Source organism: Canis lupus, chromosome 13 (assembly GCF_003254725.2).
Source record: "Canis lupus dingo isolate Sandy chromosome 13, ASM325472v2, whole genome shotgun sequence".
Taxonomy (NCBI): domain Eukaryota; kingdom Metazoa; phylum Chordata; class Mammalia; order Carnivora; family Canidae; genus Canis; species Canis lupus.
The window spans coordinates 48,550,154-48,574,217 of NC_064255.1; the positions used below are offsets into that span (position 1 = coordinate 48,550,154).

The 24,064-nt window shown below is 34.1% G+C and overlaps 1 protein-coding gene and 1 pseudogene across 8 annotated transcripts in view; both read left to right on the top strand.

Annotated features, from left to right (window-relative positions):
- The window catches only part of EXOC1 (exocyst complex component 1), a 67,264-nt gene that overhangs the window by 27,644 nt on the left and 15,556 nt on the right, over positions 1–24,064 (top strand). For 2 of the 8 annotated variants that reach the window (XM_025435517.3, XM_025435519.3), the window contains 10 exons: positions 170–302; positions 953–1,062; positions 1,829–1,882; positions 8,119–8,268; positions 14,118–14,223; positions 18,951–18,995; positions 20,264–20,427; positions 21,216–21,323; positions 22,748–22,824; positions 23,343–23,571. In XM_025435517.3, coding sequence (XP_025291302.3) covers positions 170–302; positions 953–1,062; positions 1,829–1,882; positions 8,119–8,268; positions 14,118–14,223; positions 18,951–18,995; positions 20,264–20,427; positions 21,216–21,323; positions 22,748–22,824; positions 23,343–23,571 — 1,176 coding nt within the window. The remainder of the gene's footprint in view (positions 1–169; positions 303–952; positions 1,063–1,828; positions 1,883–8,118; positions 8,269–14,117; positions 14,224–18,950; positions 18,996–20,263; positions 20,428–21,215; positions 21,324–22,747; positions 22,825–23,342; positions 23,572–24,064) is intronic. The other 6 variants (XM_025435520.3, XM_049092972.1, XM_025435521.3 and 3 more) reach the window with 3 other exon arrangements.
- LOC125752360 (U1 small nuclear ribonucleoprotein C-like) lies at positions 5,699–6,433 on the top strand (annotated as a pseudogene).

A 24,064-nucleotide genomic window follows, 5' to 3' on the forward strand; every position in this document is an offset into this window, starting at 1 on the left:
ACCAAAAAAATCTAATAATATATAAAACCCTATTGTAAACATTTATCAATTTCCTTATGAGAGTAAGATTTAAAATAATTCCAAAGACCTTATGATAGGCTTGAGTAGCATGTTACTTGTAAATTTCCTGAAATCACATGTGCAAATGGTATATTTATATATATTCTAGAACCACATGGACCTGGCCAAAGGTCATATAAAGGCCCTTCAGGAAGGAGATCTTGCTTCTTCTAGAGGCATTGAAGCCTGTACCAATGCCGCTGATGCCCTTCTGCAGTGCATGAATGTAGCTCTTCGTCCAGGTATGTTCATTAGAAATGATAAAATCTGACCAAGGATCTGAGACTAAGCCTGTAATTTGCTATAAAGCTTTTAACAAGAAATAACGTGGGGCAAGTGGTTTAAGGTGACTGTAGTATTAGGTCCTCAAACTAGTTTCACTTCTTTCCGAACATGCTTCTTTTGGCACTAAGAACTTTTTCATTTCAGTTCCTATGACTGATCATCAGTGACTCTAGTTAACACCATGATTTTTCTTTAGTACTATGCACAGACCTTGCACAAAGTCAGTGTTTTGATTAGACCAGAGAGCTGAGGTTCTGTTAGGTCAGTCATTCCAAAAACTTGAGTTTGCTCAGAATCATGGAGAGGGTTTGTTAAAACACATATTGCTGAGCCTCACCTCCAGATTCAGTAGGTCTGGGCCAAAGCTCTAGTATCCACATTTCCAACAGTTTCCAGATAATGCTGAGGCAGGACCACACTTTGAGAACCATTGTGTTCTACCATTTTCTTCTCTTGCTTACCTTTTTTATAAAGCAAATGAATAAATCAATAAAACTTTGGGTTCTTCAAAACTGAATGAAATATGGATACTATTATAAATGTATTCATTGAAGATCAGAGAAATCCTTTTACCTATTAAATCAGTCAAGAAACGTTCTGGTTTCAGGCCATGACATGCTGCTGGCAGTCAAACAGCAGCAGCAGCGTTTCAGTGATTTGCGTGAGCAGTTTGCCCGGAGACTGGCCAGTCACCTCAACAATGTTTTTGTTCAGCAGGTAATTTTATTTCATTAATAAAAGTGGCATGTTTCTGTAGCTTTTTTATATATTACTTTAAACTTAAATTTCCACAAAAATTGTAATGTGTTTAATTGGGACCACAGTATATTCCTTCACACATTTATCCAGTTTTGAGATTTTTAAGTATTTACTCATAGATGTGTGTTGGCCCTCAACTGCTTCCTTAGTTAGGCAGTCTAGTTCCTTGCAGCTAAAACTGTCTGATTCTAGAAATCAAATAAATCAAATAATTATGCTTACTTATTAAATATACCATTTATATGTTCTTTATTTATAAAAGTACATCCAAACTTGTTACATATTTGCTACTTGGCCTATTTTATTTTTCAATATTTCGAGATGAGAACCAGAACTTGATTCAATATTTTAAATGTTTCATTGGCTGTATGTATTTTCATATGAGAAAAATAAGTATCACTCAGTTGTTAAGTTCTATTTGATTTAATTTTATATAAACCCTTTGTCTACATTTTTATATGGAAAAGGAGGTTGATAGCTTAGGTTGTGGCAATAATATTAATAATATTAAGAGTACTTTAGCAGGACTTGAATAGAAGGTATTTTAATCTGGCATAAGGATTAGGTTTCTTATGCTTTTCATCTCTTATTAAGGTTATTGAACAAAAAAAACTGCGAAATTTCGTTCATCAAGAAATGCTGTCTGAAACATTGAATTCTTATTTTGTTTTCGCTTTGCAGTATTCTAAAACAATTGTATTTACTATATTTTATTTCCAATTAGTTTACTCAGGCCCTCCTTCAACTCTATAACAGGTCCTACTTTCTTTCGGTGCCTGTGAGTACATCAAATTTGGCTCAAGCTTCTCTGATTTTTTTTTTTTTTTTTTTTTTTTGGTCTATAAAGTTTGCTAAACTTAACAGCAGCAGAATCTTTATAGATTATAACTTTACTGACTTAAGCTGCCTGTTAACCATATTTATAGCAGTTTTTTAATGTCCCATAGCAAAAAGGTTATTTTGGCCAAAAAGGCATTTCATGTCCTCTGCTTGCCTCTCTCTTCCTGTCGTTCTTTCACTCACTCCTTCATTTATTTAGAAACATTTTACCACGTGATTGGGATGCATACCACCCATTTTCTTAGGCTAGGTGAGGAGCTGATCCTGTCCTCCAGTGCCTCACAGTCTAGGAGAGGGAGGTAGATATACTTAGGAAGGGTAAATATTATCATAGTGGTCACATGCGCGAACATAAAGGAAGACCATCTTAGCTGAGGGTGTGAGGGAGACACTGGGGAAGACTCTCTTTACGTTTCACTTGACCTGAAAAATATCAAGAAAAAAGTAAAACTAGAAGTCACATAGGTAATACTAATCACATTTTTCTTACATTAGTACTTCAGTGATAGCTATGTCTGCCCAATTCTGTAGTTTTAAAAAATGACATTGTTGATAGTTATCCACATTTGTAGATGGCATTGAAATGTTGGAATGTTACTGTAGGTAAACAGTAGTCCTTTCTGCACCCTTCATTGTTTGTTGTAACATGCAGTTAATTTATGATTTTGCTTCCTTGCCTTGGAAACTAATGGCTTTGTTTACTATGAATGCTTCCAGTTCTGAAAATCTAATACGTATTGTTAAATGTGAGTGATGCATGTTAAAATCCAGAATGTTGCAACAACCTAGGATGTGCTGAAGAAAGTGGGAGAGAGTGTCTCAAGTACAGAAAAGAGATTGTCCCCCTTGGGTTCTGCAGAGACCTCATAATTCTGTCATTGTCTCTTGCAATATGCTGAGATCTGATTATGCACTGAACTAAAAGTACAATTGGAAAAAACTGAAATTGTAGGGGTTTTGCTATATGCTTAAGTTTGGGAATTTTTCTTTCAACATATATTTATAGAAACATCATAAAATAAAGCCTATAAAATATACCACCAGTATTCAGTTCATTTCACAAAAATTGTTTCTTTAAGAATGTTTTACAATTTCCTAAACATAGGTTAATGATCTGTATTTAAAAGCTGAGAAATAATTGATTATTTACGATCAATTTTTGTGATGTTTGTTGGAACTTTGCTCAGACTTTCTTTTTTAAGACAATAAAAATAAACATGTCATAATACAGAATCTTGAGAATTTACCCAACATTTGAAATGAGTGTATCATTTCTGTTGGAAAATTGGTTAAAGTGGTTAAGAGTACAAGGGACTATGGTGGAGCCAAACTTCCTGGAATCAAAACCCTGACTCTCCTACCTCCTAGATGGGTGACCTTTAACATGTTAATTAACCTCTTTGTGCCACAAATTCTAGTAACATATACACTAATGAAAATTTATGATGCATTTAGTTTATAGAAAATGTGTCTCTCTTAGATTAATTTGGACAAAACCTGCCATATTATTTTTAAATTATGTTAATCATAGTTTTGCTATTTTTTAAAGATTGATTGATTGATTGATTGATTGATTGATTGATTGATGAGAGAAAAAGAGAAAGTGCCCAGGAAGTGAGAGGGAGAGAGAATCTGAAGCAGATTCCGTGCTGAGCACAGAGCCTGCCTTGGGACTTGATTGCACAACTGCAAGATCATGATCCCAGCTGAAACCAAAGAGTTGGATGCTTAACAGACAGAGCCACCCAGGCACCTGAGTTTTTCTATTTTTGAAATAAGGAGAAAAGTGCTTTGCAAGGTTATTGTGAACATTAGAATCTATACCTATAGAAAGAGAGAGCATGTCAAGCATAACAACATTCAGTAGATTGTTGTTACTTATTACTTATAATAAGAAATTTTATTTTTTTAATTTAAATTCCATTTAATTAACATGTATTATTAGTTTCAGAAGTTGAATTTAGTGATTCATCAGTTGCATATAACCCCAGTGTTCATTCCATCAAGGGCCCTCCTTTATGCCCATCACCCAGTTACTCCGTCCCCCACCCACCTTCCCTCCAGCAACCCTCAGTTGTTTCCTATAGTTTAGATACAATAAGAAACTTTAAACAATGTCTTATTTTTTTTAATATATAACGAATAAGGTGTGCACATGAGAGGTCTAGAAGTGACAGTAGCCTATATTAGTGATTGAATTAAACAGTTTAAATGCTTAATTTTCCTATTTTTATAGTTATTTTAGAACCAATTTCTCTAAATTTTCTGTTAGCACTAATCACATTTAATATCTTAATAGTAATGATTTGAAGGTAATGATGTTCTTCATAGAAGAAGGCAGTTTTTCAGGTGATAGTGATCTTAAAATGCTATTTGCAAAAGAAAGTTTTGAATAATAACATATATGAAAGAGCTTTATAAACTGTAAAATCCTTTACTTTTTTTTTTTAATTTTTTTTTGAACATTTTAATTTATTTATGACAGTCACAGAGAGAGAGAGAGGCAGGGACATAGGCAGAGGGAGAAGCAGGCTCCATGCACCGAGAGCCCGACGTGGGATTCGATCCTGGGTCTCCAGGATCGCGCCCTGGGCCAAAGGCAGGCGCCAAACCGCTGCGCCCCCCAGGGATCCCTGTAAAATCCTTGACAAACAGTAATTACTTCTTCCATTTTTGGGGGAGGGGAAGGTTTTTAATTGAAGAACTTTCCTGACAATTAAATAATATAACTTAACACGTAATGGCATGAGTAAACAGTTGCAGAAGAACATAAATGATAATTTTGAGTCTTGAAACATTGAAAAAAATTAATGAGAAAGATTGGGATGATAAAAGATGTCTAATACTATATTAATAGAATTTTAAAAATCAGCCTTTGGCAACTATCATGAGAGATGAGGTATAGTCTAGTGGTAATAACTGTTTTTTAAAAAATTGTTAATTTTGTTCACATCTATTGTTAGTCTTTACTTCACAAAAAAACATGTGACCAGGCATTTTAAATATGTGAATAGTTACATTTTTCAAAACTGTATCTCTTAGTCCACAATGATTCTTTTGGGAGGTGTGATTGTTTTATATTTTTTTTGATTGTTTTATATTTAATCAGCCATCCAAAAAAGAATGTTCACACAGATACATGTTCCCTATGCAGAACTCTTGGGGTCAATTATGTTTTTAGAATTTTTCAGACTTTAGTAAAGTAATATAGTGCATATACTATAGTACTTTCTCTCCAAGAGAGTCTAGAACACGGCCTGTGATTAAGCACACAATATTCCTACAGCAAAAAAATACGAATAGTCATTCCAAACACTATAAATAGCCTCATGTCAGTTCAGGTCAAGTTTTACCATTAAAATAGATTTGGCACCAAATTTAAATGGAGTTTTTAGAGCTTTTTGTATTTTAGAATTGCAGAAAAGGATTACCTTGTATATAACATGTATAATAGCTGTGAACTTGTGTTACCTCACCCTTTCTGATTCTTATTTTGAATTGGTTAGCCTAATTTTCTGATACTTTTCTGCTATCTCTGGCCCAATTTCCTAAGTAGATATCAATAATCTTAATCAAGTGATATCAGTAATCTTAATTTTAAATCATCCTTAATCTTAGAAATATATTGATAGTTCTATTGATTGGTTTTATATGGAATTTCTGTATAATGGATCCTTATTTTTTTATTATCTCCATTTTAAACTGGGGATGTAATCTTACAGGAAGAAGAAAATTCAACAGGCTGATTTGAAAACTTTAATGAAGAAGGAACTCAAATTATGATGGTTTTAGTACTTCACATGTCTTAGACTCCTATCTTTCTCGCTTTGTAATTCCTAGAGAATTCTTCATGTCCATAGATCAGGAATTTTTTCTGCATACTCCGTGGTTAAAAGAAATTGTTAGAGCACCATGCCTAAGTTTTATTGTGACTACTGCGACACATACCTCATCCATGACTCTCCATCTGTGAGAAAGACACACTGCAGTGGTAGGAAACACAAAGAGAATGTAAAAGCCTACTATCAGAAATAAATGGAAGAGCAGGCTCAGAGCCTAATGGACAAAACAACCACTGCATTTCAACAAGGAAAGATCCCTCCTACTCCATCCTCTGTTCCTCCTCCTGCAGGGGCAGTGATCCCACCTCCCCCTAGGCTCCCGGGCCCTCCTCGCCCTGGTATGATGCCAGCCCCCCATATGGGGGGCCCTCCCATGATGCCAATGATGGGCCCTCCTCCTCCTGGGATGATGCCACCTGTGGGAGGCCACATGCCAGTGATGCCTGGGCCCCAATGATGAGACCTCCTGCCCGTCCCATGATGGTGCCCACTCGGCCAGGAATGACTTGACCACACAGATAAGGAGAGACAGGAACCTCTTTATATTCATTTTATATTACTTGTTCTACTTCACCAGGAGATCATGGTGCTGTGACTCTGGGTGTTTTCTAACAGCATGACAAGGAAGACTTGCTTCCCCTTCCTATCAAAGAATAGTTTTTGCAGGGGAGTAGTGGGACCAAAAAAAGGGGGGGGGCAATTTTCATTTGTATTGTGAAATGTGAAAATAAAATTGTCAACTGCTTTAGTTTAAAAAAAAGAAATTGTTTAAAAAATTCATGACCACTATCTTATTTTGTGTATGTAGTAAAACATATAAATTAGAGGAAAGAAACTCTTAAATTAAAAGAATTTAAATTCAGGGGCACCTGAGTGGCTCAATCTGTTAAGGTCTGACTCATGATTTCAGCTCAGGTAGACATCTCAGGATCATGAGATAGAGTGCCACATCGGGCTCTGTGCTCAGCATTTGTGCTTGAGATTATCTCTCTCCCTCTCCCTCTGCCCATCACCCCATGCACTCTCTCTCTCTCTCTTTTTAAATAAATAAAATCTTTAAAAAGTAAACATAGATAAAAGAATTTAAATTCAGGATATTTGTAAACTAATTTATGTCAGCTAATATAACACATATATAATCAGATTTCGGTAACTTTCCTAGAAAATGAGTTAACCAGCCCCAAAACTCAATCACTGTATCATTTTAATAGAATGCTAAAAAATAACTTCTGACTGGGCAAATTAGATTGAGTCAGAATGACATTGAATAAATCTATCTTGTTTTTTCCTTCCTTATTCTTGGGAACTTATGTTTTCAAAGGGAATCTACTCCTTTAGTCTTTCAATCTTCATCTCTTAGACACTGGCTTTGATTTCCATGACAAATATTGACCAAGTAGTAGAGAAAGAGAGCTAAATTGTTTCCAAAGAGAGCTGGGAAGATTTTTATTGTGTTTGTTTGTTTGTTTGTTTGTTTAGAAACCAATAATTAGTAGGCATTTGCAATTTTTCAGTCTAGCTAAATGATTTTATTAGATATGTTTTTAAAAGAAAATAGAAGGGAGACTCGACTGAGGTTCCAGTTCTGACATCCGGAGTGACCTGAATAAATCACTTAACCATTTAAGTTTCAGTTTCTTCTAGAAAATAAGGTCATTGGATCAGATGGTCTTCCAGACTTATATTTTTCAAAACAAAACTCAGGATGCATCATCTGAGACTGACTCATAATTTATTTATTTACATAAAAGTTTTGTCAGCATTTTAAAATAAAATCATATGTAGTTATTTAACAATTGACTAGAAAAACTAAAATTACATTATTATTAAAGATTATCCAGGAAAGCCCCGGATATCATCATCTGCAGTGCTTCTCAGTTCTAAAATTCTGTATCCTATATGTCTTTATTATTTTAAATATTGTAAACTAATGGAAATACCATAGATATAGACAATACATTTTGAATGACTTCTATATTTGCTGTGTTTCTCAGTACAGTTGTATCATGAGGTTTATTTACTTAGTAAGTTGTAAAATAATATGGTGTGGGAGAAACAAGTTTGATTAAAACATTCATTGTCAATGCCTTTAGAAGATGAAATGAGTAGTTGATTTATCAGAGTGCCATTCTTGCATGTTTCTGATTATTTTATGGTGATGGGGTTCAGTAGATTTATACAGGATGATAAAGAAGACAAGTAAGTACTCAGTTTTTATCTTTCTATCTTCTTTTGCTTTTCTTTGACTGTATTTGGTCATTGTTAAGAGTTTTCAATTATAGCATGTTTCTTTTACTGTCAATGTGTTTATTTACTTATTTACTCACTGTAGGGTCATGATCAGAGTTCAACTCTTGCTCAGCACTCTGTTGAACTGGCTTTACCCAATCATCATCCATTTCATAGAGACTTGCTTCGATATGCCAAGTTGATGGAGTGGCTAAAGAGTACAGATTATGGAAAATACGAGGGACTAACAAAGGTATGAGTTTGATATCAGTTACTCACTGAATATGGCACATAAGCTTCTAGAATCGAGAGGTCGTGTATTTAGTTCTCCAAGTGACATTTGAAGTACTGTAGTACCTTCTTAGCAAAGCAGAAATTAATTGAATTTCTGAGTGCTCATTAACCAGGCACAACATTTATTTTATTTGCTTCAGTAAAGAAGAACTAAATTTTGAACTTCAGTTTAATACAGTGATAGGCCTTAAGCTTCATTCAATTTAATTAAATGCAATAATTATTTCCTGAGTTTCTTAATATGCAATAGAAACTAGAGACTATGAAGATGTATAAGTGAGGTGTTTGCCCTCTAAGATTTGATAATCTGTTTAATTAAGCCAGTGCAGAGTGCCTCTTTATTAAGCATTTCACTATTCCAGGCACACAGGGCCTAACAAACAAGCCCAACTTCTAAAGAGCCTTACATAATAACTGGGAAGAACAGTTATACTTAAAATAATCAGCAAAAAATTAAGTGCTAAACTGAAAATTAGTTTAAATGCATGTCAGTTTAAAAAAGAGAAATCTCCATCCTAAAGCCATGGGGGGAAACTTCATGGCAGAAATTGGACTTGAACTAAGTTTTGAATAATGAATGGGATTAGATAAACCAGAAAAAGGAGAAAGAGCATTCCAGGGATGAGGAACAAGGCATGCAGACAACAGTGGGAAAATACGCCCTTTTGTCAGGACAATGAGGATGCAAGCCTATGAAGCAGAAATTTCATATTCTGGAAGCAGAGAAGAATTTTGTTGAAAAGATGAGCCATGAGACGTAACAGCATTGCTCCTCATACATGGAAACAGACTAATTGAGGCAAATTAATTAAGAACCTAGTATAATAATTCGGATGAAATGAACTCTGAACCAGGAAGATAGTGGTTGGAACAGAGAATAGAAACCAAAAGAGAGAAAAAAAAATTTAAAAAAGAAAAGAAACCAAAAGAGAGACTCCAAGGATAGAAGAGACAGGATAATGCCAAACTTTGTAGGCTTGGAGACTAGAAGAGCAGTGCCAGAAACATCAGCAATTGGAGAAGATGAGTCATTCATTTATATATGAATTGAGCACCTGTTATGTTTTAAGTCATTCATTCATGTATGAAGTGAACCTGTTATGTTCTAAGTGCTAGAGATACAGCACTGAAGGAACGGGCAAAATGCTTGCCTTGTGCATTGTTTTGGTGGAGAAAGACCGACCAAAAAGCCAGTTGTATAGTATGTCAGAATGTTCTGCTGAGTGCTTTGGAGAAAATAAAGCAGGGAATGCTGGGACTGGGGGAAGGCTATAGTTTCAAATAAGACATCATGAGTAGAAAACATCTGAGCATAGATTTTTAAAATGAGCAAGAGTAAGGGGTGTCTGGCTGGCTCGGTTGGTAGAACATTTGACTCCTGATCTTGGAGTTGTGATTTTGAGCCTCATGTTGGGTATAGAGATTACTTAAAAATAAAATCTTAAAAAAAAAAAAAAAAGGATGAGCAGTGGGAGTTTCTTGGGGAAAGCTTTCCAGGCATAATACAGGTGATCTCTGGCAAGAGAGCATGCAACAAGAGCATGCCTGTTGTACTGGAGAGCAGCAGCAAGGAAGGCAGAGTGGTTGGAGCACAGAGGACCAGGGACAGGACCTTAGAAGGAAGGTAGGAGAGGAAAAGTGGGGAAGGGACCATATACCATGGTAAGGATGTGACTTTTACTGTGAAGGAGATGGGAGAGGGGGTTTTGGTGGGCTTTGAGCAGTTCAATGACGTGATCTGATTTAGCTCTAATAAATGGCCATTGTGGCAGGGAGCCATGGATACAATACTTTTCTGGCATTTCTCTTGTGACCTTTAGTATTGGAATTGATCATGTCACTTAGAGAGCTAAAGAATTGCTACCTAATTCAAATATATAAATAGCTATATTTATATATTGGACATAAGAGCAGTTACTTAAAAATCTGAAATACCCTTGAAAAACATGTAAAATCTTTTAAGTTTTTATGAATTTGGAGTTAAAAATTAAATAATGCATGTTATTTTAATAATTGGTAATAATTTAATTATGCAGAAAATATAACTTTAAAAGATGTTCTGGAATTGGAAAGAGTGATGTGTTATATTTCTTGGAATGGGAACAAGAATATTGAGATTGTTAATATAAAAGCTCTTCCCTTCAACCCATGTACTTATGATCAAAAATTTCCTATCATAATTTAGCAAAATCATCTTATTTTTTGCTAGCAAAAATTTTTCCTAGTTTTATTCCAAAAGTGATGCTCTCTTTCAGAGTGTTTTATAATGAAGATTATTCTCTCAGGAAGCTAATGTTTATACATGAACCCACTTTATCTTTATACTTACTGAAATAATTATTATAACTTCCTCTTGTGTTAGGCTCATGCTTCATCAGAAGGCAGAGGATTAGGTAGAAATTTATGAGAACTATGATGGTAATAAAAAAGCAGATTGTACATTCCTATCAGTGTATCACTATGAACATGTTTGGCAAAAGGACATTCTTACTTATCAGTATATGTTTTTTCTTCAAAAGTGCCTTTGTTCACTTAAAGTGAGATCTGGCTCCCTTAACTTCCAAACTGAGATCATAAGAAAGGGGACCTAGACCTTGGTAAAATAAATAATGTTTTTAAAGTATAATTTTAAAAATGCTTTTCAAAAAGACTATAAGTATCCCTAGGTGTTTATATACATCTTTTCTGGCCAGCTATTTTAGGTAAGATTACTTTTGTTCCTCAGAATTAGTCTTTTAAGTATTCTGCAACTCTACTGTTGTGTTATATTTTGTTTTGTTTTGTTTTCATTCAACAGAATTCTGATTTGGAGATATCTTAAGGAAAAATATTTACAGTACTGGAGTTCTTTGCCTTTTGAAGTTTTAGGAGGATTAATATTTTGAATAATTAAACATTATTATATCTCCTTAAGAGTTTTGTGCCAACAAGTGCTTTGTCCCCTAGTGAATATTCAAATAAGTAAAGTAATCAATAAGCTTTTTGCCTAATTGTGTTCTCAGTGAGTATTATTGCTCTATCTTTATATATAATGCAGTATTCATGAATGTAATTTAAGTGAAGAAACAAGATGATGGCCAACCTAGCAATGATTTATGGAATCATTCTCTGCTTACAGTATAGTTTTGATTGACAATATTAATGAGCCTTTTTAAATGAAATTGACTTTTTTCCCAGCAATGTTACTGGATCCTGTGGTTTGAACTTTTGACAGTTTTACCTCATAATCTAATTTGGTTGCTGAAGTTTTCAAAAACAGGAATTTTATTAAAAAGGAAGAAGGAAGAGAGGAATGAAAGAAGGAAAGAAAGAATGAAACAGACTAAGCAGAGCTTCTTTAGTAAGAAATAATAATTAAATGCAGACACTGTTTGCACTTGGTTGGGTGTACACAGCTCTCTGGCAGGAAAGAAAAGAAAAGCCTGTTTCCTGTTCTTTAAGGGATAAGAATCACTGGGCACTGCCCCAGCTCTGCTTAGGGCTGAATCTAAGCAAAGTCCTGATTTTTAGTATACATAATTAGAGTTTTTGGAAAATAACTCAGCTGCCAAAATTCCTTCCTGCCCAGGACTACAACCCCTGTCTGTGGCTCTGGTTATCCATGTAGGGCAGTCAATAATAGACATGGTCCATCCATACTTGGGAAGGAAATGCGCTTTCCTCTCCTAATAATCTCCTGAGGTTGACAGTCTTAAAGATTATTCAGACATGTTCTGTCAACCTCAGTTCTATTTTGTATGGAATTTACCTGTTTGTGCTGTTTGTGTAAAGTAAAAATAAAATACAGAGATCTCTGTAAGACCATACATGTAAAGTAAAAAAGACTGCCTGAGACAACAATATTTAAACTCATGGATAGTTAAATGTTGAATGATTTGAGTAGAAACCACTGATGAAGATTTCACAAATTGTGTGAAGCTGATTTCCTGTTTGTCAGCTATTTACTGATTTGCAGTGATTAATATTTTTATGAGAATTTAAACTTGAAAAAATGAGACAACCCAATGAAATAGGAATTAATTTTAAGGTATATTTTCATTTATATTTGCTTTTAAACTTATACAATGTTCATGGGAAAGAATTGCCCATTTGACTATATTTTCTTACAGAGACAATGTGGGAAATATATATATATGGCCTACAAATTGAAAAACCAAGGATTTATATGTTTCATCCAAATACTATTTTATAAGGATATACCTATAAACTAAGAAAATCAGTAGTAAACTATGAGTCAGTATACAAATTATTCACATAATATATATCTTTTGAAAGGTTCACCTGATATTTAAAGTGACATAAACCTGCTCTAAAATGGAATGTATTAATTTGAAATAATAAAGGAAGCTGAGGCTTAGAGTCCATAATAAATTCAAAAGAATAGCCAAGTATAGTTTTTCTGCTGTGGATTTATGTAAATTTAGTCAAACTGTGTATGGCATTTAACTCTTAGGACTTGGAAAAATATATGGTCTCTCCCACTTTTGAAAAATCCTTCCTGAGAGCATAAAATATTTTTATGTGATAATAAGCAGATAGGATGAGTTTGTATGCTAAATTATAGATGTTTCCATTTGAGGTAGAATAAATCAAATTTGTTTTTTAAAAAATAATTGTAAAAGCTATAAAATATATTAGTTATAATTAGATTCTTATTGAAAATAATATATTTTGGTATACCTAAAATACCCTAAGCTTATTGACAGTTTATTGGAAATAACCTATTTTGATATACCTTAGTACACTAAGTTGATAGGGGACACTAAAACTGAATGTACTCCTTTGCTGCCATTGACACTGTCTGTTAGTATGATTGTTTTTAAAAGCAACATGGCGGGGATCCCTGGGTGGCGCAGCTGTTTGGCGCCTGCCTTTGGCCCAGGGCGTGATCCTGGAGACCCGGGATCGAATCCCACATTGGGCCTCCGGTGCATGGAGCCTGCTTCTCCCTCTGCCTGTGTCTTTGCCTCTCTCTCTCTCTCTCTCTCTCTCTCTCTCTGACTATCATAAATAAATAAAAAAATAAAATAAAATAAAATAAAATAAAATAAAATAAAATAAATAATAAAGCAACATGGCAGTAGGGAGGAATAATTAAAAAGATTGCCATGTTCTTTGGCCCAGTATTTTCACCCTTAGGAAATTATTCTCAAGAAACAATTCATTAAAGATGAACAGCTTTGGGGCACCTGGGTGGCTTGTTAATTGTCTGCCTTTGGCTCAGGTCGTGATCCCAGGGTGCTGGAATCTGCTCCAGACCAGCTCCCTGCTCAGCAGGAAAGTCTGCTTCTCCCTCTCCTCCTCCTCTCTCTTTCTCAAATAAATAAAATCTTAAAAAAAAAAAAAAAAAAAAAGATGAAAAGCTTATCATAACATTGTCTATCATAGCAAAACATTGAAACCACTTAAGTGGCCTGAGCTGGGGGATTGGTTTACTGAATTGCAGTACATCAACAAAGCATAACACTGTATAGTCATTAAAGTGTGAAATGGGAGAAACCTGATTACTCTGACCCAGATATCCTGTACATTATGATTGCAACTCGAAAATACGTGAAAGATAATACATAAAAATGAAAATATAAGTGTGATTATGTTTGGCTTCATAGTTTTGTAAATTGCTGTTTTTTTTTTTTTTTGATGCCTGTTCAATTTTTTTTTAAGACAGAAAACAGCTGACTTTTTATATTCTATGAAACACATCAGAAGTTTAGACCACAAAATTTAAAGCAAGCACGAAGGATTTGGGGGGACAGAATTGTTACATTTGTTTTATTAGTAAGAAGTACCTGTTACTTTTATTTTAAGAATTACATGGATTATTTATCACGACTATATGAGAGAGAAATTAAAGATTTCTTTGAAGTTGCAAAGATCAAGATGACTGGCACAACTAAAGAAAGCAAGAAGTTTGGTAAGCTTAGACACCTCAGCTCATTGTTTTCTAGTCCATTAAAAGTGGTTTTATTTATGACTAATAATTCTGAGACTTTTTAGAGCAAGGTGGAAGAAGATACAGTAGAATTGATGAAAAAGTAAGTCTAATGCATTGGATGGATTTATAGTTATTTCGCAGAACAAATATATCTGTAGATACGGCTTTTACTAAAATTCTGTAGTATATGAATCTGATGGCAATTGTATATTCATCCCATAAATGGAAGGATCTATTCATAGGAAAAGCAGTTGACAAGAAAACGAAGTACAATCTGGTAGACAAAGTATTAGGCTAAGAGACACTTTGAGAGTTCAGTTTCCAACTTCCTAAAAGGCCTTTTTAAACAGTTGGTGGCAAGTCATTGATCTCTTAAGTCATTGCTCTTTACAGGGAAATGAAAGTGATTCCTGGCTTCTTACTTCTCACTGGCTATTTTGAATCAAAAAGAAAGTTTGTGTTTCCTCCCCTCATTAAGGGGTTATAAAATGTCACCCAAATTTCTGTGATTATACCTTATTTTTCCAAAAAGGTATTTTTCAAGCATGTTATTTTTTTGTTGCTTTTAAATGTGTTAAGTGGACAGAAACATGATTTGAAAAGATAACCAGTGAAAGTATCAAGTTGCCAGGAAGGGGATTTGCCGAGGCCACATTCTGCTCTTGCATGTACCCATCTCTGGAGTTCCTTTTGGATGAGTTCTGTGCCTATTCAAGTCAAAACCTGGCCTTAAATGGCTACAATGTGTACTGAGTGTGTCTGCATAGTTCCCCTTTAGAATAATGAGTTTAGCATTTGCTTGTTGAAAGGAGCCTATGCCCTGAGCAACTTCTGGTAATCAGGAAACAAGACTGAAATTGATAGCACATCTTTCCATTCTTTCCCTTTAGGACAGAGAAGACTGTCTTTAGTGGGTAATTATTTAGTAATTCATTGTTGTTGTTTTTTAATTCAACTCTAATATATTGATTATACTAGTCCAGATTGTTGAAATGTTTTGAATCTGTGTACAAATATGTTAACACTTAGGTAAAGATACTGATAATAATCTTGGGACCATAGGCTTTTGGAAACAGAAATGCTAACTCATCCTAAAGGTTAATTGTTCTTAAACAGCACTGTGTTTATATCCTTGTTAATGTTTCACTGTGGATATGTTATGCTTTTTTTTAGTAAGCAGCATATTAATTGAGTTACATGTTTAATGTTTTCATTTAGTATATTTGTCATCACTTGTTAGTGAACCATTTTATTTTGAGAGAACTCTTCTAGAGTATATGAAAACTGGAGGTAAAAAGGACATCTTTCAAAAAATTATTTCCTTAGGAGGTTATTAATCCCAGTATCATAATAGTTTATCAAGCCTGAGGTTCAGTTGAAATAAATGACATAACAAGAATGTAATTTAAAACAAGTATAATAGTATCTTAATGGTATCATTGCATTAACCTGAAAATTAAATTTTCTTTTTCTTCCCCTTGAGAAGTTTTTAAATTATCTCATTTAAAATATTTTTAAATTAGAAGTTTAGAAGGCACTTTTATAGTTTTAAAATAGCATTAAAATCACATTTCTTCTTATGTATCAAATAATAACAAGAGAGTAATTTGTGATGCGTGGTGGCACTAGAAAATCATAATTTCAGTTATTTTGATATCATCAGCTACAAGAGAAGAAAAGCTAAATAATAAACAATTCAGAGGACAAGTTAAATACAGATGACTCAAATTCTAAATACGGTAGAATGAAAAAATTTTTAAATCTCTTTTCAGTTATTCAAATTGTGTTTAAATTAATTTTTAATAGACATTATAATTAAAATAGAAACCTGAAATTTTGGAAAGATAATTTGTCAACCAAAATGAAATAATTGTAAATAAAATTTAAATTTTTTTGGTTTTTATTTGCTCTAAAAATCCTGGGACACCAAAAAAAAAAAAAAAAAAAAAAATTTCCTGGGACACAGATGCTAATAAGAATAGAAAGTCAGATTAAAAGTACATTATAAAAGGAAATGTAGGGGGATCCCTGGGTGGCTCAGCGGTTTAGCGCCTGCCTTTGGCCCAGGGCGTGATCCTGGGGTCCCGGGATCGAGTCCCGCGTTGGGCTCCCAGCACGGAGCCTGTTTCTCCCTCCTCCTGTGTCTCTGCCTCTTTCTCTCTCTATGTCTATCATGAATAAATAAGTAAATAAATCTTTAAAAAAAATAAAAAAATAAAAAGAAATGTATAGTCAGCATAGTCATAGAGATTTAGGGGAATACTCTTTGATCCACTCTTGACTATCACTTTACTTCAAGTAATTCAGAATACTGTTAAAATACCAGCAAATATCTTTTCTTTGTGATAAGGTCTTTATGTACATAATTGCCTTTTTTAATTACAGTTTTGCTTTCATAAATTCAGAGGCAAGCCCCCCCCCCACCATGTTTGATATTTTGGTGGGGGTTTTTTCTCCTTGTATTCTCCAAATGTACTTAATGAAATGGCAGGCAAAGGAAATTTAGAAATTATTTTTTAAATCACCAATTTTTTTCTTTCTATAGCTAGGACAACACACACATTATTTCAGTCCCTTAACATATGCATTTATGTAATTACTGCCTCCCTTGTATTTAATTTTCCAAAACCTTAAAAGTGGTACATCAAAATTATTTTTCATTTTGTATTTCTCCACTAAACTAAGAATCTTGTTGATTCCAAAAGGAATCTTGAGTACAAGACTGAATTCAGTGCTGGCTAGAAGATTCATTTAATAAATATTAATTACCTATTATATAATAAGCACTGCTAAGTATTGAGAATGCAGCAATAAGCAAAGACCCTATCCTCATAAAGTTTACAGTCTAGTGGAGATTATTTAAAGATATTTAAAAGGTTAAAAAAAAAAAAAAAAGATATTTAAAAGGTTACCTGAAGAGGCACCTGGGTGGCTCAATAGGTTGGGAATCCTGCTCTTGATCTCAGCTCAGGTCTTTTTTTTTTTTTTTTTTTTTTTATGATAGTCACACAGAGAGAGAGAGAGGCAGAGACATAGGCAGAGGGAGAAGCAGGTTCCATGCACCAGGAGCCCAACGTGGGATTCGATCCCGGGTCTCCAGGATCGCGCCCTGGGCCAAAGGCAGGCGCTAAACCGCTGCGCCACCCAGGGATCCCTCAGCTCAGGTCTTGATCTCAAGGTCGTGAGTTCAGGCACTAGGCTCCACAGCCAGCATGGAACCTACTTAAAAAAGAAAAAAAGATAAGCTGAATATTGTTGCTGATAAATAATATAGCTTTTCTGAGCCCCAAATTATAATTAATTGGCACGACTTTAGTAACTGTATTCTTTATTAGATACCAAAAAAAAGTGTATAAAGTGTCAGGCTCTGAAACTGGTGAACTTAGTCTAGTGACACCTTAAGGCCACCAGGAGGTACTATTCAAATTGACCAGCTAGTAGCTCTAGTGCAATCCCTTCTTACCACTTTAATGTCTAGCCTTGGCGTTTCAGGCTCTCTTGAGCTTAATATAGCTAGGGCTGCAAAGATATACATATCCGTGGTATGACAAGTTAGCAGCTTTTACCTGGGCTATTCCTTGAAGTTTGGCAGGGATTCTGACACTTGACACGTTCTCTATTTTTAAAATATTTCCAGGTTATAGTTATATTCTTTAATTTTCTCTTTCATTCTATAATTTCTTTGGCTTTCACATTAACTTCTAATTTGAGTTTAGAATGTTTCATAAGATGATCTCTACAATAGCTCTAATAAATATTATAGAGAGAAGTTTTAGAATAAAAAAATACCAAATGACCCTAAAATTGCTCAGATTCCTGTATTAGGCCTGTTCCTTTGGCCTTACCCTTCCATCTACCTACCCATCTCCTGATAATTAGTATTTTGTTATATACTTTGCATTGTAAATGTTCATAAAGCCAGTTACTAAGTAGTTCTGCTTGATATTTTGAAATGATTATAAAGTCCCACTCATTTTTTATCAGATGTAATATAATATTGTTCAGTACAATGGAGACTCCTCTCAGGAGTTCTCAGGACATGAGATTGTTGATGTACTTAATGTCTAAGTCTACAACTTCGTTCTAATAAATTTTCACTTTATTAAGCTTTTACTTGACCATATAATCTCACTCATATGTGAAATTTAGGAAATAAATGAGCAAAGGAAAAAAAAAGAGAGACAAATCAAGAAACAGACTCTTAACTATAGAAAACAAATTGATGGTTCCCAGTGGAGAGGTGAGGAGGTGGGTGAAATAGGGGATGGGAATTAAAGAGTACACCTATTATGACTGAAATAAAATAAAATAAAATGACTTTTTAAAAATTTTAAAAACACTTTTACTTGAACTGTTTGATTTTTTTTTTCCAGAAAACAAGACTTAAAAATGTAGTCTTTTAAATTTTAGGTACACTAGCTTCATAAACTTAAAAAAATCATTTAAAAATATTGGGAAAAGGGCTGACAGATATAAATATTTTTACCTGAATTTTTTAGTAGACTAGTAAAGTTTTTTCTCTCAGAATTTGTCAAACAGTAGCAGACCAACTAAACATATGTTGCACCTCTTGTTACTTGATGCTCATGGTTCTTTGCATGTGTCTTTTAAACTAGAGCTTTAACTTCCTCTTGTGCATGGTTTGTGCAAATTGCAGTTTATTAACTTGTCTTTGTCTTTGATGCTTGCAACCTAATCCATCACAGCTACACTGCCTCGAAAAGAAAGTGCTGTCAAACAGGAAACAGAGAGTGAGTATGCTTAGTGTATTAGTAGGTATTCTCAATGCATGTTTGTTTAATGTCTAGAAATTAGTTTTTTGTCTTGAAAAAAGTTACACCAAAAATATTGATTGACAGGTTCAATGAAAGAAAACCAACATGATGGTAGTGGTATGGCTATATGAAGAAATGTAATTAGAAATATATGGTAGGTAGTCAGAAATTTATGAAAAGGCTTAATTAACCGTTAAACTTCTGTTTTCAGGCTGTGTTTAGATACTATAAAAAATTCTTTGAAAAAAAAAAGAAACTGTAAGAATTCTTATAGCTATGGTCAGATTTGTATAATGAAATCAAAGTTTATCTTTAATTGACCTTATTAGATCTTCATGTGTCTTCTGACCATCAACAAATAATATAGATTAACTGAGAAATATCTTAGAAGATTAAAAGAATTGTTTATATTTAATTCTGAATAAAAATAAATACATTCTCTTGTAAAAATGGAAGCCTTTAATTCCTTGATGTATGTAGAATATTCAGCCACATTCTTCCATTTTTCCTCAAAGATGTCTCATAATATATAATTCATGATGTATTTATCATATTTTAGTTGTATTTTGAATATAACAAGTTTTAAGGGTGTTTTTCTCTTCATTTTGTTTAGTTTTTAAAGAACTGTAGTTAATCAGTTCATTTACTGAACAGAGCAGTAACAAAGCGGAGTTTCGGGGTTCTGGAATGTGTTAAGTTGAATCATAGTAATTGACTTTTTGTAGGGCAAGAATGATCGAGTACTAGCAGTTTTATATGGTTCAACCCAATATTTTCACTTAATGTGGAGGCAAGTAATATTGGAATATGGCTGTTTTCTTCAGAAATTAAAAAAAGTCATTAAAAAATTTAAAAAGTCACATTAGCTAGTACACTAAGGAGTCATTGGCCTTCATCTGTATTTATGTCTTTTGAGTAGGAAGGAAATCTTCCATCTACTTTAGTCTGGAAATATCAGGTGACTTTGATGGTACTGGGCCAGGTATAGATTATGAGACCCCTTTAGTCCTATTCTGTAGATCTGTGTAGTTTTCACTATTCTTTACAGTATGCTGAAGAATAGGGCACAAATGCTGATGAGAGAGCAGGACACTCTACAGCTCCCCCACCCCCACCCCATGCAGTAGACTTGTGCAATGACTGATATGAGCACTGAAGACGAAGACAGTAGAAGACAGCCCTCATTTACGCTATGGGTCTTTTGTCCATAAGGTCACAACTTTCAAAGTTCTATTATTTCTTAGGTCTTCATGGAAGTTCTGGGAAATTAACTGGATCTACTTCTAGTCTAAATAAACTCAGCGTTCAGAGTTCAGGGAATCGCAGATCTCAGTCATCTTCTTTGTTGGATATGGGAAACATGTCTGCCTCTGATCTCGATGTTGCCGACAGGACCAAATTTGATAAGGTAAAATAAAGGAACAAATATGTCTTAAATATTAACATTTGTTTTCTAACAGCAGTTATTGCTTTAAGTATGTTTGAGGATTTGGGCTTTGTTGACTCTATGAATTAACCATATCTTACTTTAGAATTCTGAATCTGAAAAAAATACTAGTCAGATGGCAACTGAATTGTGTGTTATCAATTCATTGATATAACAGCTTTATTAGAATTTATTATAAATCATTACATGAAAAAATGATTAAGTGCTTGCATCTCTAAGTTCTTTTTTTTTTTAATTTTTTTTTTCAATTTTCATTTATTTATGATAGAGAGAGAGAGAGAGAGAGGCAGAGACATAGGCAGAGGGATAAGCAGGCTCCATGCACCGGGATGCCCGATGTGGGATTCGATCCCGGGTCTCCAGGATCGCGCCCTGGGCCAAAGGCAGGCGCCAAACCGCTGCGCCACCCAGGGATCCCCATCTCTAAGTTCTTTGAGCCAACTACAAAGTAAAGAGGAAATAACAGTTTTTATGAAGTTAAACTGTTCTCTGCAATGCATTAAGTTTAAAAAGTTTATCTCTGTGTTCCTCTTTGCAGATTTCAAGTGAATCATTATTGTGAGTTTTATTTTAGGTATGCCTGGCCCTGTTAAGCCTTGATACTTCTGCATCATCCTATCAATCTTGGAGTAGTTGCTTTTGGGATTCTATTGAAATTATAGATAAAGTATCTATGGTCCCTACAGAAAAGTGAATTAAATGTGGCAGTTTTTTAAGCATTTGATGCAGTTCATTTTTGTTTTCTTCAGATCTTTGAACAGGTACTAAGTGAACTAGAGCCCTTGTGTCTGGCAGAACAGGACTTCATAAGTAAATTTTTCAAACTACAGCAACATCAAAGTATGCCTGGAACTATGGTATGGCTCACATTTATTTATTGGCTAATATTTATGATCTGCAGTATAATTAGCCTAATTAATTTATTGTCACAATTTCAATATCAGAAGAGAAAAAAGAAAAAATTCACAGTGTAAGGATTTTTTTCAGTAGTTTTTATCATACCAGAAGATAATAAAAAAACAGTGATAGTTAGAGTTTGAGCATCAGATTTAATACTCCTCTAAATTAGTGAGGGGAAAATGTCTGAATTTACTTTGTAATAAATATTATTCAAAAAGCAATTTTAGCATAAAGAAAAAATATAATTGCCAAAAAGAAAAAAGATATTTCAGTGTATATACCATGGTCTAGCAAAAAAAAAAAAAAAAGAAAGAAAAAGAAAGAAACAAGCCCCAAATCTGAATCTTTCCTATGTCTTTGTTACTAACTAGCTATGAGACTTTAAACCAATTATTTAATCCCTAGTTTTCCTTATCTGTACAATGAATATAATAATCCCTATTCAGCATGCCTCTCAGGTGGCACATATGTAAGAAATGAGAGACTGCTGCAATATTTTGAAAAACTTAAAAGCACAATGCAAATAAAGTGATTTTTTAAATTAAAGTCATCTTGGGATGCCTGGCTGGCTCAGTTGATAGAGCATTATGTCTCTTGATCTCGGGGCTATGAGTTTGAGCCCCATGTTGAGTGTAAAGCTTACTTGAAAAAAATATCAGGTCATCTTAAAAAAACAGAGTCAACATAAAAAAAGCAATCATAAAATGAATTTGCTGTTATAGATGATGATGGTAGTAAGTTGGCTTGTTAGCCTAAGAATTTTTTTTAAGACTTTATTTATTTATTTAACAGAGAGCACAAGCAGGGGGAGCACAGGCAGAGGGAGAGGGAGAAACAGACTCCCCACTGAGCAGAGGGCCCCTTGCCTTGTGGGGCTCCATCCCAGGATCCCGGGATCATGACCTCAGGCAAAGGTAGAGGCTTAACCAATTGAGCCACCCAGGTGCCCCTCTAAGGGTTTTTAATAGCATTTTTTTTAATGCCAGAGTTTTATTTGAATGATTAATGAGATTTCTTTAATTTTTAAAATTCTCTCTTAAAAGTTGTTTCTGGGTTTTTTTGAGCTACCTTCCCCCCATTCCCACAGCCCCTCAGAGCCTTCTGTAATTTCTCTGTCCACACTTTCCCTTCATGGGACACACAAGCCTATCTTCTCAGCCCACAATAATTCTCAGATAAAATCTAAGAACAAAACATTTTATAAACATTCTTAAACAACATACTAAATTATATAGTTTTATCAGTAATACTACCTTTAAAAATCATTATTTTTCATAATCTATTCTCTCCTAGGAATTTTAAGACTGAGCAGGCTTTTGCTATATAAACTAGTCAAATTGTTGGTCTTTTATTATGTAAAGTACCTGAATAATTTTTGCAGACTGAAGCAGAGGACCTCGATGGAGGACCATTTTCCCGGCAGCATAATGCTGGTGTGCCACTGCCTGTTTCATCTGAGTATGTATTTGTTACTATCCGTTGTTTATTTTGAAGGGAAGAAGGAGTACTGTTCACTGAGGAGCCAGATGATTCTGGTATTTCACAACACTCAGAACACTGACATGTCTGCCCAGTGCCTTAAAGGTCTGAGTTGAAATTCGTCCTGTTGTCTGACCCTTTAGCTCTTTTTTGCTGTAGTGATCACACACACACACACAAAAATGCAATCAATTTTAATGTTTGCTGGTAAGAAGTAGCATTTGAATTGCAGGATATTTCTCAGAAATTACAAAGCACATTTCAGGATCCAGCTTTACACATGATACAAAGTTATATTTTGAGTAATAAAACTTCAAAAAATATTTTTATGTTGGAAACTGCTGTATGATGAAATTGTTCATCATGAATGGACATTTTTAATTAAGATATAAAATTTTAGTTATTTTGTGTATATACTGTGGATTAAAGTTAAAAATAAAGATTAAAGTTATAGAAACCTGTAATAAATTCCTATACTTTGTGTGTTTTCTGAACAGGAAAGATATGATCCGTCAAATGATGATTAAAATATTTCGCTGTATTGAGCCAGAACTGAACAACCTAATTGCATTAGGAGATAAAAGTGATAGCTTTAACTCCCTTTACATGCTTGTCAAGATGAGTCATCATGTGTGGACTGCACAAAATGTAGACCCTGCTTCTTTTCTGAGTACGACATTAGGAAATGTTTTGGTGACTGTCAAAAGGAACTTTGACAAATGCATTGTAAGTTTGTTTTTTTAAAATCACTTAGAATTCTAATCGTTGCAAGAAATAGGTAAATGTATTTAAATCAAGAGATTTCCAGTTTTTCATTGGAGGATCTACTATTCCCATCCCTCAAAGTCCTGAAGTAGAGTATTGGCTGCAATTTATGTGAACAGAGTTAGTTGGGTGCTACGGTGCTAGCCATTTCCCCTTCTACACTGTGTATGAATCTTGGCAAGTTCTGGAGTAAGTGGCACTGAGGTAGCAGCTGCTTGAGAGGTCTACTAGGTGACTGAAATCTCAGTTAACTGATTAGTGATCATAAATCACATAAAACAATTGAAACTATCATTTGGATTTATTGTTGTTCTTTTTTAAATATGTTCTAATAGGAAAATTAATAATTAGATTATTTTAATTGTTTAAATTATTGACTTAATTAGTTGTTTTAGTTTACTCACTTAATAGCTTTAATTAATAATTATATTGCTTTATTTTAAGCATCCATTGT